Source organism: Choloepus didactylus, chromosome 15 (genome assembly GCF_015220235.1).
Source record: "Choloepus didactylus isolate mChoDid1 chromosome 15, mChoDid1.pri, whole genome shotgun sequence".
NCBI lineage: Eukaryota > Metazoa > Chordata > Mammalia > Pilosa > Megalonychidae > Choloepus > Choloepus didactylus.
This window is the reverse complement of record NC_051321.1, coordinates 80,068,921-80,085,033: the sequence shown is the minus strand read 5'-3', so window position 1 is coordinate 80,085,033 and position 16,113 is coordinate 80,068,921. Positions and strand designations below refer to the sequence as shown.

Below are 16,113 nucleotides of genomic sequence, written 5' to 3'. Positions count from 1 at the left end.
AGGCACAGGTAGACTTGGGGCTTATGACACGAATGGCCAGAGGTTGTGGGTTTGGTCATTCCCGTCCAGTGATGCTCCGCTCCTCCCGTCTCCTAACACCCAGCTCAGGAGGTGGGATGCCCTGAGCCCCCTCACTCCTCCAGGAAGTCTCAGGAATGCAGGGCTAAAGGTGCCCTGCAGTGTGTTGTCCCCACCCCCCCACCCCCAGCTTTCCTCTCTTCTTCTTCTGAGCCTAGGTGGGATGTTGGGCCATTGGGCTGTTTCTCCTTCTCTTGGGGACCCAGAGATTGGCCCTTGGGAGAAGCAGACGTGGGCCCCTCTTGCCAGGTGTATGTGTGTACTCAGCCCTCCTTCCTATCCCCCTTCTCTCTCCTAGCCTGAGGTCCCCTCCCTGCTCTTCTCACTATGTTCCCTCCCCATCTGTAATGGCTTGAAGTTGTTATGGACTCCAGAAAAGATCATGCTCTGAAAGCTAATCCATTCCTGTGGGTGTAGACCTATGGTGGGTGGGGCCTTTTGATTAGGTTATTTCAGCTGCCCAGGTGAGTCTTAATCCTCTTACTGGAGCCCTTTATAAGAGCATGAAATAGGGAGAAAGATGCAGAAGATAAGGGAGACAGAAGACAGAGGGAAAGATACAGCAGCTGAGAAAGAAAGCCATGGATGAGAGAACAGAAGCTGAAAGCAACGAAACCCAGGAGAGAAGGGAGAGATCAGCAGACCCGCCGTGTGCCTGGCCGTGTGACAGAGGAGTCCCAGATCTCCGGTAGCCGGTCGTCAGGGAGAAAGCGTCACCTGCTGGTGCCTTGATTTGGACGTTTTCACAGCCTCAGAATTGTAAACTTGTGAGTTAATAAATCCCCATTGTAAAAGCCAACCCATTTCCGGTATATTGCATTTTGACGACTTTAGCAAACTGAAACACCGTCCTTAGCTGGTTACTGTCTCTAATGGTGGAGTGAAGGGTGGGTCCCCCATAAAGACCTTCTAAGGATCTGTGGCCAGCATCCCTGGGCCCTGGAGCCCCCTCACCTTCCTGGTGACTCTTCATCCTGTGTGAGCCCAGCTCTGGCTCAGACACCAGGGTTCCAATCCCCACGCTCACCCCATCCCTCCTCCAAGCCCTAAGGTGGGGCTTGGGCCCCTGAGGCACTGGAGTGAGGCTGAGGGGCATCTTTTCCCTGCAGAGCCTCGCCTGGGGCATGGGCAGAAAGACGTGCTGTGGAAAATGCTTCCTGCCTGCCCGCCTACACTTCATTTTATAAAATGACTAACCTAGCCTCTGCTTTGTGCAGAGTCTTCTTCTGAGTTTTGTGGATGGGATCTGATTTTTTCCTGTATCCGTAAAATGGAGAGGCTGGACCTGGCTGCAAGGATCCCAGATGCTGTTGGCTGAGCCCCTGCCTGCCACCTCCCTGGCCCCTGGGATATGTCTGTCTCCCCTCAGTGCCACTGTGTCCTCCCCCTTGCAATCCTGGGGTAGCTGCAGCTCCCCCATCAGACTTCCTCTAACGCCCTTGATCTCCTTGCCAAGGGATCCCCTTCTCTCTAGAGGACTGTGCACCTGCCACAGCGTGTCCCTGAAGCTGCTGCCTCCGTGGGAGATGCAGACATATATCCAAGGGCAGGGCTTCCTGCATGGGGGTGGCCCAGACACCCATGGGCTCTGCAGGGAACCCACGAGACCGCAGCCAACAGAGCCACTCTGTACTCTGCATGCTCTGTTCTCTGTACCACAGAGGAGGGCACAGCCAGAAGGGCCTTCTGAATTAACCCTCCTGGTGGCTAAATATTGGCAATCAATTCAAAACCATTCTCAAACCACGTGCAGACCAGACCCCACATAACCACCAGCTACATCTGACTTGCCAGTGCCGGTGGCTAAGTCACAGTGAGCACCTAACACATGGCAGGTAACATTCCAGAACTTTCCATGTGGTCCAGTTGCCATGGCTGTTGTCACGTGTCACACGTTAGGAAACAGGTGCACAGGCAGAACGAGTCCCTTGGCCCAGATCATGATTTAATAAGCGGCATTCGAATCCTGCAGCCTAAGCCCTGTGCTTTGACTTCTTTCTGGGTAAGATGGGGCTTATACTACAAGCTATGTTTAGTGAGCTGCTTCTGTGTGCATGGCGTGTACTTGTTATCTTGCTTGCCACAACCTTGTGAAGTACACATTAGCGTCCTTACATTAGGGGTCAGGAAGCTCGGTTGACAGAATGAGTCTCCCGATGTCCTCCAGCACTTGGATCCGTCTGACTCCAATGTCCCAGTCCCCTGTGGCCTGGTTTCTCTCTGAGTTCCCTGTGCCCAGGCTGGGGCCAGGCTGAATGTGGGCAGCAGAGGGGGTGGACGAGTGTCCAGGGCTTGACTTCAGAGGCTGCTGGGTGTGACTCCTGGTGCAGCCCCGGGGGGTAGAGCATGGTCCAGAGGTGGGGGCTGGGCCCTCACGGCCACACAGGAGGCTCAGTGGGCTCGGTCATGCCCACTGGAGCGGCCCATGCTCCTCAGCCTCGGGAGGCACTGCCAGATGTCCCTGCAGACTGTCTCGCTCCCCAGGGCGTACTGGAAGGCATTGATTGTGGGCATTGTTTTGGCAATGAGGGCGGGCACCTGTTGGGACAGAAAAGTCCAGGAAAGGAGCTTGAAAGCCTCTGCTCTTTTCCCTAATTCCACCTAGAGAGTCCCACTCCCAACCCAGCTGTCAATCATTTGTCCTTTGCTGGATTCTGCAGCCTTGAAGCCTTCCATGATGAGTTGGTGAACCATGCACAGGGTGTGGAGCCCCATGGAAAGACACTCCTCCAGGCCCCACGTGCTCTCTAGTCACAGCCCCTATCTCAGCCCTGGCCAAGCATGTGGTTGTGCATCCAGCATCTGTCTGTCTGCCCATCATCTCCCATGAGACCCATGACAAGCAGAAGCCCGGTGTGGCCCTGGGAGGTGGGGGGTTGGAAGCAAAATCTCTCTGTGTCACAACTATTCACAGGATGAGGGAAAGAGAGAAACTGACACAGGGGACATAAAGCCAGAAGGAAAGCTGGTGTGAGACAGAGACACAGAGACTTGGGGCATGGGGAGGGGCTGTACCATCTGCAGTCTGGGGGAGATGGAGGTCACGTCCACGATGGCCGCATACAGGTACAAGAGGGCGTAGGGGCCCCAGCCGAGCAGCAACATCCTGCCTGGCAGCCTGGTGTTCACCTGGGGAGAGACCAGCACAGGAGGCCTTGCCTCGCTCCGAGCAGCGGGCAGCTCTGGGGGGCATGAGAGATCAGGTCAGCATTCAGCAAAGCTGGTGGCATGAGCCAGGTGCATGAAGGGGCTGTGCCTTCAGGGGAATCCGGGGCCAAATGAACCTTGCCCAGGGTTGGGATGGAGGCTCCAGGACTTTTCTTGTATGGAAGTCTGTGTGACCCTAAGCCTGTCCTTTAAGTTGACTTGGACTCAGTTGTCTTATCTGCACAATGGGCTGATAATACCTGACTTGCCTGCAGGCAGGGATTGGACCTGGTAATGACTTTCCTTCCAGCTCTATGCTCCTTAATGAGGAAGGGTGGGCTCCGTGACTATGGGTGGTTGGTGAGGGTCCCAGACTGAGCCGTCCTCAGACTTCCTTTCCGAGCCCTGCTTGTTATCAGCAGCTGTAGCCACCTGGCCAGTCAACTTGTCTTGGGTTCACAGGGGCTGTTATCTGCAGTGTGAGATACCCCTGAGGGGCGTAGGGCTGGTTCCATAACTGGAGAGGCCGTGGTACCACCTCTGGCCACAAGGGGGTGCGCAGCTCACAATCTAATTTGACGGTGGAATTTTCCCACATAGGCGCAGATATTAAAATTTCAATGCTAAAAATCCGTACCAGTTTTCTCACTGACATGTATTTCTCTAACAAGGAAGGAAACTGAAGTGGAAGGAACACATTTCCCTCATGGAATAATTACTTATTTCAATTTTGGATTTTTAAAATATGTTGATGGAGAGACATTATTTCTCTTGAATTGTCCCTCATTCTAAAATAGAAGGGTGCTTAGGACTGATTGGGGGCCTCCTAGGGAGAAGCTGGGGACAGAGGAGAAGCTGCAGAAACTGCTCTGGGCACAGCTGATGGTTTAAAAGTCAAACCAGAAAAATGATAAAATCTCGATGGCAGCTTTATCTCCTGGCTCTTAAACCTGCCAACATATGTGAGAACTTGGGACACCCAGGCAGAGTTTGGGGTGAGTGGCGTGGAGGACAAGGCAAGAACTGAGCTGGCAGCCAGGAACCCTGATCCTAGTCCGAGCATAATTTTGCCCTCCTTCAGTGACTTCAGAAGAACATGGATCTTCAGCTAAAATTGGTTTGAATTGGATTTTTTCCCAATTCACAGAAAAAAAAAAAAAAAAAAAAGAAGTGATAGGTTAAATGTCTCAACAAAAAGAATATGAATATTTCTTTTATGCATTATGATTGACTGCTGGGCGTTCCAGACCTGGTTTGGATCTAACTCCAGACTTATGAGCTGCCTGGCTTTGGTAAGTTGCTTAACTAACCCCTCTCAGTCTCAATTTTCTAATCTGTGACACAAGCATAATGAAACCTTCCTCAGAGAGTGATTGCAAAGATGAAATGGCATAATGCTCATAAAATATTAGTATCTGTGTTTTGAACCTTTGCTGCTTGTAATGATTCATCTGCTAGAAATTGTCCAGGTGATAAAATTACAAAAAAAAAAAAATTATCATAAGTGAATAATCATGGAGAAATTTAGAAATGGCCAAAAGGGCTTAGTCATTTCACTTAAAAAAAAATGCTTTCCCTGAAAAGACATCAAATCCTGGTTTCCAAAGTAAAACTATGTGCTGCCAAGTCAGTCCAGAGACAAATGTATAAATCCTTGTGCAGAATGTGCACTTATGTTTGGGGATTATTTATTCAGGGATTATTATGCCAGGTGCACATATTATCTCATTTAATAACTCCAGTGTATCAGTGAGGTATCAACACCATTTTATGGATAAAGAAACTGATGCTTAAAGCAGTTAAATATCTTGCTTGTGGCTACACAGCTGGTAAGAGGCAGGGCTGAGATTTCTACCAAGGACGTTGACCAGGAAGTCTGTCCTCTTAGCTGCCACCCTGAAGGCTCCTTCCCCAAAAGGACCAGATGAGTGGCAGTGCAATCATGCAAGTTAAGATTTCTGAGCACGGTCAACCTGTTCGGTATCATCTGCCATGATATTTTTGACATGGTGGATATTGTGGAACATTCAAGAAGATGCTGGGCAATCATTAGTGAGGTACAGGTGAAAGGGTGCCAAACTGGGATTGAGGACCACGTCTTGCAACAGGGGGTTATATTAATCCAGTTTTCCCCAGTGCCTCTCTCAGAACATGTTTCCCGTTTGGCACCCTGAACCAACAAAAAACAAAAGTAACAAACCAAAAAACAGGGTGGTGGTTCCAAACTCAAAAGTTAGGAAAGCACTGACTACCCAAATCCTCCTATTGGAGAATGACATCTGCACGATTGCATAATATGGGATCTAAAAAGAACCGTAGGAAAGGATTCCACTTGACTTTAACCCAGAGTTCCCCAAAATCATTTGACCCTCATAACCTTCATTCCCTTTAAACCATATTGACACCTGGGGCACACCAGAGCTCACTGGAGGCCTGTCCAGCTCTGTGGTCCATTCTGTGACCATGGACGTGAATCTGGAGAACCTGCCATCTACTCCCCTGAAGGCAGGGAGGACCCGATGATCAAGGTGAACATCTCGTTCTCTGATTGAAAGTCCCACCTGTGTTTGAGCCATCGTAGCTGATGGGAATTGGGCCTTTGCACGGGGACATGTCCTCATTTGCCTTTCCTTGAACAGCTGAGTCCCAAAAGTTGCCAAGTGATGAAATACTTTAAACAAGTTGGTTCATGTAGCTCAAGGTTAAATCACATTATAAGAGGAACTATTTCATAACAGGGGAATTTCTTTTGAAAACATCCACCTTTCTCTGGAAAAGAATGCTTGTCTATATTCTTTTGCCTACTGTTGATATTTTCATTTATATGATGCTTATACGTAGAAGCACCCAGTCTCTCTGGTAAGCAAACTCATGAAATTCCTATGTGCAATGCCAACCATGATGAATGTTAAATCTAGAGTGGGCTGTGAATAGAACCACCACGGGGTGAGTTCTTTGACAGGCAGAGAATAAACGCACTGAGAAAAATGAAACTAAAAATCCCATCTTTCCCTGTGTTCCAATGATTACCTTAAATAATTACTTTAAAAATAGAATCACAGACGTCTAAACCTGGAAAGGACTTTGGAAATCCTTTTTCCAAAGTCCTCCTTCACAGATTTCAGGTCCACACAGCTTGTTTGTAAAAGATCTGGGGTTGGAGGTCAACTCTCTCTGATACTCTTCTCATTTAAGACTTTTCAGTATCATTTTAAGGAGTTACTTTCCTGAGCATTCACTCTAATGGAAGAGCTTGCCCTATTTCTTTAAGACTCTATGTTGGAGCAGCAGGCGAGCCACGTGCTCTCTGGCTCTCCCGCCTTCTCTATCACCCAGTAGATGGAGGGCTGCCCATCTGCCTCTTGACAGCCCCCATTTTGCCCCCTTCTCCAACCTTCTGCCCCCAACTTGCTCTCCCCCTCTGCTTCAAACACAGGTAGCTTTGGAAATAAGCGTTTGCACCTCCCAAGCAGTCTGGGACCCCAAGGAAGAGGACGCTGGGCTCAATGGAGTTTTTCCAGTGAGCTTGAACTTGCCCTAAGGGTTCGGAAGGCTGGTGAATTAACCAAACTAACAAAAGGCTGCCATCCCCTGGGCCTTCCAGCCTGGTCTGTGCTTGTTTCTGTTTTCTGTTAATATAAGGATGTTTTGAAATAAGGGCAGAAGGTCCGTCTGGAGTACCTGTCAAGTCCTTGAAAAGATTAAATGTAAGGATCTTGATGGAATCCTGCAGGTGGCCACAGCTCACAGGACTGCAGGATCTGCGAGAGCCCAAGCAGCCTCCTCTGGCCTCCTCAAGCCCCCCCAGCCTCCCCGATCCCCAGCAACAGGCTGGGACCACATGTTCAACCATAACATCCCAGCACTCCAAGAAAGCTAAATTTTCTCCTGGTCATTGAAAGCACAGAAAAACCCTGACCACTGTGGCCCCGTGTCACTGAGAGGGGCAAAGCGGTTTCTCCCACTGCAGGATTTGGGTCTGTACCTGGAGGTGGCCCCTCTTCTTGAGTGCCTGCTCCAGGAGCCGACAGGAGGTGAGCGTGATGGTAAGGGGCAGGACGAAGTTGAAGAAGGCCATGGTGAAGAGGAAGCTGGTGAAGTTTCTGTAGGCAGAAGGGGAGGATCGGCTCTCGGGCTGGTGGACCCCCACCACTGAGCAGCCTTTGCTCTGGATGAGACTCTGAGACAGTCGGATTTGCAGAACCATCCCCCCATCAGACAAGCATCAGAGGGTGGAGTCAGGGAGCTACGATGGGGGAGGTCTCCTGTGTTGTTCAGTAGCCAGGAGCTGCGGAGAGGAAGACTCTCCTTCCACTCGCCTGCTGGCCAGGTCAGCGGCTCAGCCTCCTCTCTGAACATGTCCAAGCTCTTTTGCTTGATCCCCAAGCACAGAGAATGGGGCTGCTTGGGAAACACCATCACCAAATAGAGGAGATGTTAGTGGACCAAGAAGACAGGGGATTCAAGGAGTGGTTCTGGTACAGGGATTTGAAAGGGGTCCAAGGATGAGAAGGAGCCTGGAGACTGTGTGACTCAAGAAATAGTTGAAGGGACCTCAGAAGAGCCTGGGAGGAGGGTCTGGGTATGGTCAGGGGGAGGTGGGAGGAGGTTGGCCTTGGAGGGTTGAGATTGTCTGGCAAACGTTGACATCTCCCCATTTGGATTTTCAGCTAGGGTCCCACTGTCATAGGGGCTCGGAGGCAAGATTCCAGTAAGAAGGGGATGTGAAGCTGCCCCTCCCACCTTACCTGTCCCCCCTGGAGTAGCCCAGGGTGCAGCATGTCCCCAGTGGCTCGTAGTCATAGTGGCCCCAGCCCAGTATGGGCAGCGCTGCCCAGAAGACAGAGGACAACCACACGCAGAGCACCAGGGAGCCGGCCGTGCTCCATGACAGTTGGCTTCCTGCACAGGACAGAGGGGGGCCGAGGGGCCGAGAGGAGGAGAGAACCGGGCACAGCAAGAAAGAACAGACATCATGGGCACACAGGGTGACCATAAATCTTGGCTCTGATGCTTAATACCTTGCTGTCTTGGGCAATTAAGGGGTCTCTCTAAGCCTCAGTGTTCTCCTCTGCAAAGGGGAATGACAGTCCCCACCTTAGAGGATTGGGATGAAGAATGAAGGAGACAATGGATGGTAAAGGACCCCTGGTGGATGCTCTGCATCATCTTCTTCAGAGGACAGAGAGAAGGAGAGAGTGGCAAAGAGGCAGGCGTGTTCCTCAAAGCCAAGGTTACGTAGAAGGATGTGCAGGGGTGAGGCTCGTGGGGGAGGGCGGTAGGAGCCTGGACTGCCCACTGTCCTCAGCTTTTGCTTGGAAACAGGACACCCTCCCAGCACTCTGGACTTGGGCTTGGGGCCCATCTCATGGCCAATGACAGAGGCTGTCTCGGCAGCATCTTTTGGCGTGATGGAGTCCTGCCAACCTGAGGTCCTCCACATCCCCTCCCCCCGTGCCCCTCCCTGCCACATCTACTCCGTGACCCCTCTTGGACTTGGCTTTCAGAATCCCTTTCCCAGGTGCTCGCCTCTGTTCCTTTGTAGACAAGACCCCAGGGCAGTGGACAGAACCCCAGATACAAAAGAGCAGGTCTCTAAACTCCTTCATTCTGACACTTGGCGTCCATTGGTGCAGCCCTAGATGGAGTTTGGGGTCCATCTGCCCCACTATGGGCACAATATAAATATTCATCTTGATCCATGTGTCACATCAGGCTTTTCAGCTTTGGGAAGAGATGACCGAAGTGACGTGCCAGAGGCTACCCAGGAATGGAGTAAGTACATGAGCTCAGAGCTCCCCTTCCCTGGCTCCACACGGTTCCACCAGGTCCTTCCAGTATAGGAAGGGGCTTTGCTCCAGAGGTCCCTGGACAGGGCAAGCCAAGCTGCATGAGGAGGTGTGTGTGTGTGCATGTGTATGCAGTTGTGTGGGAGGTGGTCTGAGGGAGCTTTGGGGGCAGGGACTCCAAGGTCGGAAGGGGGGACAAGAGGGGTTACCTAAAGTCACTTGGAATGATAAGAACAAAGGCGTTTTGTGGCCCAGAGGGAGGTGTCTATTAGGAGAGCCCCGCTAGGGTCAGTGACTGCCATGGGGAGGGTGCTGAGGTAGATCTGTGGATTCCAAGGGGCTGTGCCCTGGTGGAGGCCATGCTAGCTGTGGACCCCACGGCAAACGCTATGCAGGGCAAAGCCAGGGCATAGGACTTGGGGCTCGGGAAACAAATGGAGCACCTGCCTCTATCCGGGCCACACCTGATCCACTAGCCACTAGCTGTGTGATCCTGAGCAAGCTACATAACTTCTCTGTGCCTCTGCTTCTTAATCTGCAAACTGGAGGGTTGCCGTGAGTGTAAGCTGAGCCACAGCTCCCCAAAGTATATTTCTACACCCCCGGGGAGTGAGCAGGGATCCTGAATGGTTGATGAATGAACATGTTTTAATTTCAAAAGTTGTTATTTTAATGTGTATTAAAATTATAACAACATTTAGGTTATTTCTGTGATTTCACAGATACTGTTAAGAATGAGACTAAGGCAGGAGTTTAAATTTTTAAAAAGAGAGTCACTTTTAAGAGAAATCTCAAGTAAATAAACGGAGTAGGTGGTCCACTGATATGGCCAAAATTCTGAAAATAGCATTGACAACCTAGCTTGGGAAATCTAGAGCTGCTCTAGCCTTCACTGAGTTTTGGCATAGTCCTAGAACAGGTTCCCAGGCTACCCCCACACATCCCTTCAACTTCCCTGCCCTCTAACTTTGCACATCTGCAAGAGTGCTTTCTACATCCATGATCTCATTTGATTTCCAAAGTAAAACTGTGAGCTTCATTATAAAAAGCATCCTGCCAAGGAGGAGACTAAAGTTCAGAGAGGACCCCTGACCTTCTGAAGTTGCAACAATGACACGGGTAGCTTTTCCAATGCATGCCTTTATACATCTCTGCACACTCTTGCACCTCTTGTCCCTTCCTGAAACAAGTGCCCCCACGCTGCCTTCATGCCCCCTCACACCTGCCCACAACCCCTTGTCCCCAAACACACTGAGCAGACCTTCGCCCTGACCACCACTCACTGCCTCTGCTCTGGAAGCCCAAAGACGTACGGGTGCAGTGGTGGCGATAGCGCTCCCAGGCAATGGCTGCACTGCTGGAGATGCTGGCCAAAGCCGTCGCAAAGCCCTGGAAGCCGTGGGCCTGGCAGCTGTCCGAGCCATGGGGCCAGCGCCTGTGGGAGACACTGGGTACCAGTAACCCCTGTCTTCCTCCCACACCCACCCAGCCACAGCCCGGGGGACACATTATTGAATGCTGGTCCAACCCCAGGGACAAGGGCCTTATTATCTGTGATTTTCCTCCAAGGAAATTGGGACCATAGAATTAAGTCACCAGGCTACACGGTACAGTGGGAGGCAAACTCTCTAGACTGTGCCTCTTACTGCCCCGCAGTGGAGTCAAAGGATGTCCCTGCATAATCAGGGCCTCCCTCACAGGAAGTGGTAGGGAGGGCCCTCAGGGATCACTGGCCTCCACACCTTGATTTTGTAGCCAGGAAAATTGCAGCTCAGAGAGGTAAAGATACTGAGCCAAGGTCACACAGCAGATGAAGGCAAAGTCAAAGGGTTGACCCCAGGCCTCCCAACTCTCAGCCCCATGGACCAAGAGAAGGTTAAGTCTCCAGTTGCCCAATCTGGGCAGGGGCAGGAGGATATCAGGGCAAGGCCCTGGGGGAAGAGGACTGCTCCCTGATTCAGACCCCACAGACTGGTCAGCCCCGAGCATTACACACAGATGGGCTTGAGCCTCAATGTGTAATGCCTGAAACCCAGACAAGAATGCTTAGTCTGCTTAAGAAAATAAACTTGCAAACACTTCCTGAGGCCATGTTGGAAGACCCTGGTTTGCTATAAATAGGCCATAATACTTTGCAAAATCGATTTTTGCTTTATCAAACACATATTTAGGGCTTATTACATGCTAGGCCTTGCTTTAAGTCATCTACGAAAAATAAGTCAACACTTTCAACCACCCTTAAGAGTTAGGTAATTACATGCAATTTACGAAAGGAGCCCCAAGCTTGTGAGTGATGAAGGCGGGGTTCAAACCTAAGCAGTTTGGTTCCAGCTCCGTGCTCGTAATTCCTACAGCAGGATTAAATTTGAGCAACTCCTGCCTGCCAGAAATCAGCTGCAATTCTTTAGGGATGGTCTCGAATTTGGATTTTAGCCTGCTCACCCTCCACCCTCAGGGTGATTTCCTGCAAGCAGGAAGAGTGCCTTTAGCACGGCTGCCCAGTTGCTGCCCTTCCCCAAAGAGGTGAGACCCCAGGCTGGGCGCTGCCAGCCCATAGACTGGGGAGGGGGCATGGGGGAGGGGACTGGTACCCGAGGAGGCTGGCTGTGGCTGCAAGAAGGGCGTTCAGGCTGACCCCACTGTCCGCCAGGGCCAAGCTCAGCACCAGCAGGTGGCTGGGCCTCTGCAGCTCCGGGGTCTTGCAGAAGGAGAAGAGGGTGAGGCCGTTGAGGGTGAGGCCGGAGAGAGCTGAAAGAAAGGGAGGGGGAAAGCATGGGGGGGGGCGGGGCGCATCAAGGCTGCAGGGTCTTCGGGTGGATGGAGCCTCAGCAACCAGCCCCCTTCATGCCCAATGACCCTCTCAGTGCAGGTTGTCAAACACCCACTGCGGTGGGCAACCCTCAGATACAGCAAACCACAACCACACAGCCTGGCCTCTACCGACTCACAGTCTAATGGGGAGACAGACAGGGAGAAAAATCAGTACAGTGTGGCGGGTTCACATGTGACAATATATTTACTGACCCCTTGAGTGCTGTTCATGTGCCAGGAATTACCCTATGCACTGCACAAGGATCCCCTCATTCAATCTCCACCCAAAATAGTATCTTCCCCACTGACAGTCAAGAAACTGAGGCTCCGAGGGGTTAGCTGGTGTTCTAGTTTGCTAATGCTGCAGAATGCAAAACACCAGAGATGGATAGGCTTTTATAAAACGGGGGTTTATTTCGCTACACAGTTACAGTCTTAAGGCCACAAAGCATCCAAGGTAACACATCAGCAATCAGGTACCTTCACCGGAGGATGGCCAATGGCGTCCGGAAAACCTCTGCTAGCTAGGAAGGCAGCTGGCGTCTGCTCCAAAGCTCTGGCCTCAAAACGGCTTTCTCCCAGGACGTTCCTCTCTAGCAAGCTTGCTCCTCTTCAAAACATCACTCCCAGCTGCACTCACTGAGTTCCCTCTCTCTGAGTCAGCTCATTTATATAGCTCCACTGATCAAGGCCCACCCTGAATGGGCGGGGCCACGCCTCCATGGGAACATCTCATCGAAATCATCACCCACAGCGGCGTGGGGCACACTCCAAGCAAATCTAACCAGCATCAAAACGTCTCCTCCACAAGACCGCAAAGATAACGGCATTTGGGGGACACAATACATTCAAATCGGCACAGCTGGGTATTTCATATAAATGAAATCATACAGGGCTGGTCCTTAATGTGCCTTGCTTATTTCACTCAGCATCATGTTGAGTTCATCTGTATTATATCATATCTTGGAACTTCATTCCTTTTTAGGGCCAAATAATATTCCATTGTGTGCATATACCACAGTTTGTCCTCCCATTCATCTGTTGAGGGACGCTTGGGTCATTTCCACCTTTTGGCTATTGTGAATGATGCTGCTATGAACATTGGTGTGCAGGTATCTGTTTGAATCTGTTTTCTAGCAAATTTGCAGAGATGGAAAATAGATTAGGGGTTCCAGTAGATGAGGGAGGGGAGGGGGAAGTTGTTGCTTGGTGGGTATAGAGTGTTAGTAAATCTTAGAAAATTTTAAATAAAATTTCTAATAATAAAGAAAAGAGGTTGGGGAAAACAAAAAAAAAAATGAAACAAAAAAAAAAAAAAAAAAAAAGAGGCTAACTGCTAACTTCCCTGAACACAGTCAGTAAGTGGTAGAACTAGGACTTGAACTCAGGTCTTTCAAATTCCAAAATGCCTGCTTTTCCCACCAAGGGGTGTGGAAGCAACATCAGGGAGAGCTTGGAGAGGAGGATTTGAACAAACATTAGAGCTGGGAGTTGCTGGGATAGAAGGCAGAAAGCGTTCTTGAAGGGGGCATTCTCTAGCAGAGAAGACCTGTCCTTGACTTTGTTTTTTTTTCCCCAAGTTACAAGTTTCTCATTTATTGAACCTAGTGGGGGTAGCAAATATTTATTTAGAAGCACCTGATGGTAAATGGAAATTTGCAGTACAACAATACATTAATTTGAGAGTATAAGATGGTTACTGATAGTGTTTTCACTTGTTACCACATATTCATTCTTTAATATTAATGAACAACAGTTGGAATTTAAGCTAATGAATATGATTTCCAAAGGCCTTTGATTTATTTGATTTTTTAGAGAGTAGTCAGAAATAGTTATGAGAATTTTAAATTTCATAGGTTCTTATCGCTATTTTGATTCTGACATCTATGAACTATTCTCTTGATAACAGAATAAAACATGTTTTTTTTAAAAATTAGAATTCTTCAAACATTTTTTAAATTAAATAATTTTGGGCATAAAAATAAAATTTTACTTAAAGAGCTTTTATAGACCACCCTGGACTTTTGGTTTGCCCACTCCCTCGCTGTCCCTTGAGCCCCCCAGGACTTGTGGGTCTGCTGCCAATACTCGATGGGTAAGAAAATGTGCCTATTTCTCCAGAGTCACTTTGCACTAGGACTGGCTTCCCCATCAACCTAGACTTGGGCTGGCCTAGCCGCCACGGTCTGTCCTGTCGCCAGTTCTGGCCTCAGCAAGCATCTTGGGGATTCTGGTTGGAGGCAGGTGCATCACGGACCCAGGTGGGAATGCTGGGGCCGAGAGAACGGAAATGATGGTGTGAATGGTGGGGTGTCCGGGAGGGGACTGAGCACCCTGAAATCCCCCAGGTGTCCACCTAGGCTGGCACTTTATATCCCGACCCCATTTAACAGTCACAATAATCTATGTGGAATGGCAGTGCCCTGGAGTCAGAGAGCTGACGTGACTTGGATACAGTCACACAAGAGCAGGTGGCAGAGCCTGCGCTTAAACCTGCACCTGCCTGTCTCCAGAGCCTTTCAATGGCTTTAGTTTATATGGGATTTTTTGCAGGATTTCCAGGGAGTGGATTAAACTTTCTCCAGCTGGAGGGACATGAAAAGCTCTGAAGTCTAGGTTCTTGGTCCTCTCCCTGGCAGATGTCCCCCTCTCAAAGTCTCTGCCTCCGTGATACTTTCAGGGCTTCTCTCTCTTGACTCCCAGCCCTTATGCCACATCCTACAGGTACAGCCACCCAAATAGCCCGTGGGTCCAGGCCCAGAGAGCAGGTGGAGGAGCACATGGTACCCTGGCTGGGATTGGGGACTGCTCCTTGCCAGCTCCACTGCCGTGGCCTGGGTTCTGAGAACCCACCGGGCCCCCACTGCACCCCTGGTCCTGCCTGGCTCACCTTCCACCAGCAGCACGATCCCCACGGCCAGCACCTCGAGCTCCCCGAAGCCGGTGGGCAGAACCCTGGACTCTGCCATCCTTGCCTTCCCTCCCGGCTGGCCCAGTGCTTCTCCGGCTCCCCAAAGCCAGACCCTCCTCTCTTTAAAGGGCCGTTCTGCTCGCTGGCACGTGCAGGTTATTACGCTGCCCCTTGGGCCACTTTTTGCTGCCTCCCCCTTCTAAATCATCCCTGTTGCCTAAGCAGAAAGAACTCATTCACTAGTTGGACAGCAAAGGCTTTGTGAAGCCAGGATGGAATCCTGGCTCACTCACTTCAGCCCCAATGGGCAGGATTAAGGACCAGGAATCCAAATCGTGTGGGGCTGAGAGCCCAATTGGAAAAAGAGTTGCATAACCAAAAGGGAGGGGAGAGAAAGGAGGGATTTGAGCTGCAGCCGTTCCTGAGAACGAGTTAGGAGCCAGGTCCTTCTGTTTTTGTAGGGGCTGACAAGCCGAGCACAAGCACTGATGTGTATTGGTGTGTATGGTGTATATGTGTATTTGTGAGTATGTGTGTGTTTCTGTGTGTATTTGTGTGTGCATACGTGTATATCTGTGTGTATCTTTGTGAAAGCACATGCGTGTACTCACAAAGCATTCAGGAAAGAATGAGTGTTGGGAAGTCACCTATTGTCACAGAAAGAACCTGAAGTGGACTCGAGCCTGGGGTTCTGGTTCTGGATCTGCTGTTGACCAGCTATGCACCCTGGGGTAGGTCCACTGGCAACTTCTTGGTTTCCTCCTTTGTAACGTAAGAATTTATTTTTTTCATAGCCTGTAGGAGTCTTGGTTAGAAGAACCCATCCTGGATATAGGCTGCAGGGCTGCATGGCCTGTCCCCATAGAGCACTTGAACTACACAAGCATAAAGAGTCGAGATCCAAGGTACTGGCTGCCAGAGGGACTACTGTCTTCTTGTAAGTTATCTGAGGGGTTCCTAGGGGCTCCTCTGGCTTCTGCAAATGAGGCCCTGGAACAAGTGATGCACTGGCTCATGGCAAAATTTACAGCAGGAAACACTGACTTACAGCAGCTGAACTCATTTTTAGATAAAGGAGCCAAGCGCTGAAAACTGTTAGCAATCTGGCTAAGGCTTAGTGGACACTCGCTATGGGCCATGCACAGAGCTAAGTGATTCGTATATATGATCTTAGGGTGATCCTACAACAATCCCATGAATTGAATACAGTTATCCTTTCCATTTTCAGAGGAAGAAACTGAGGTTCAGAGTGGTTAGAAATGGGCCTGAGATCACCCATGATTCCTGGAGGGAGCTGGGACAAAGCTGGATCTCCCGTTCCCCAGGCTCTGGCACTTTTCATTGGCATCTTCTGGCTCCTTCCAGCCAAGCAACTCA

General features: G+C 50.2%; 1 protein-coding gene across 2 annotated transcripts; it reads right to left on the bottom strand.

Moving 5' to 3' along the window:
* Window positions 1-2,065: 2,065 nt before the first annotated feature.
* On the bottom strand, window positions 2,066-14,833 carry RGR (retinal G protein coupled receptor). 2 transcript variants are annotated; one of them, XM_037805065.1, is made up of 7 exons: window positions 14,716-14,833; window positions 11,606-11,762; window positions 10,328-10,461; window positions 7,974-8,127; window positions 7,211-7,328; window positions 3,094-3,207; window positions 2,066-2,616 (listed from the first exon to the last, which is right to left on the bottom strand). In XM_037805065.1, exons 1-7 carry the CDS (start codon window positions 14,792-14,794, stop codon window positions 2,470-2,472), a joined length of 903 nt encoding a protein of 300 aa, XP_037660993.1. In that variant the 5' UTR covers window positions 14,795-14,833; the 3' UTR covers window positions 2,066-2,469. The 2 variants fall into 2 exon arrangements, with proteins under 2 accessions (XP_037660993.1, XP_037660994.1); XM_037805066.1 differs by having other exon boundaries at window positions 10,328-10,449.
* Between the last annotated feature and the right edge of the window lie 1,280 nt (window positions 14,834-16,113).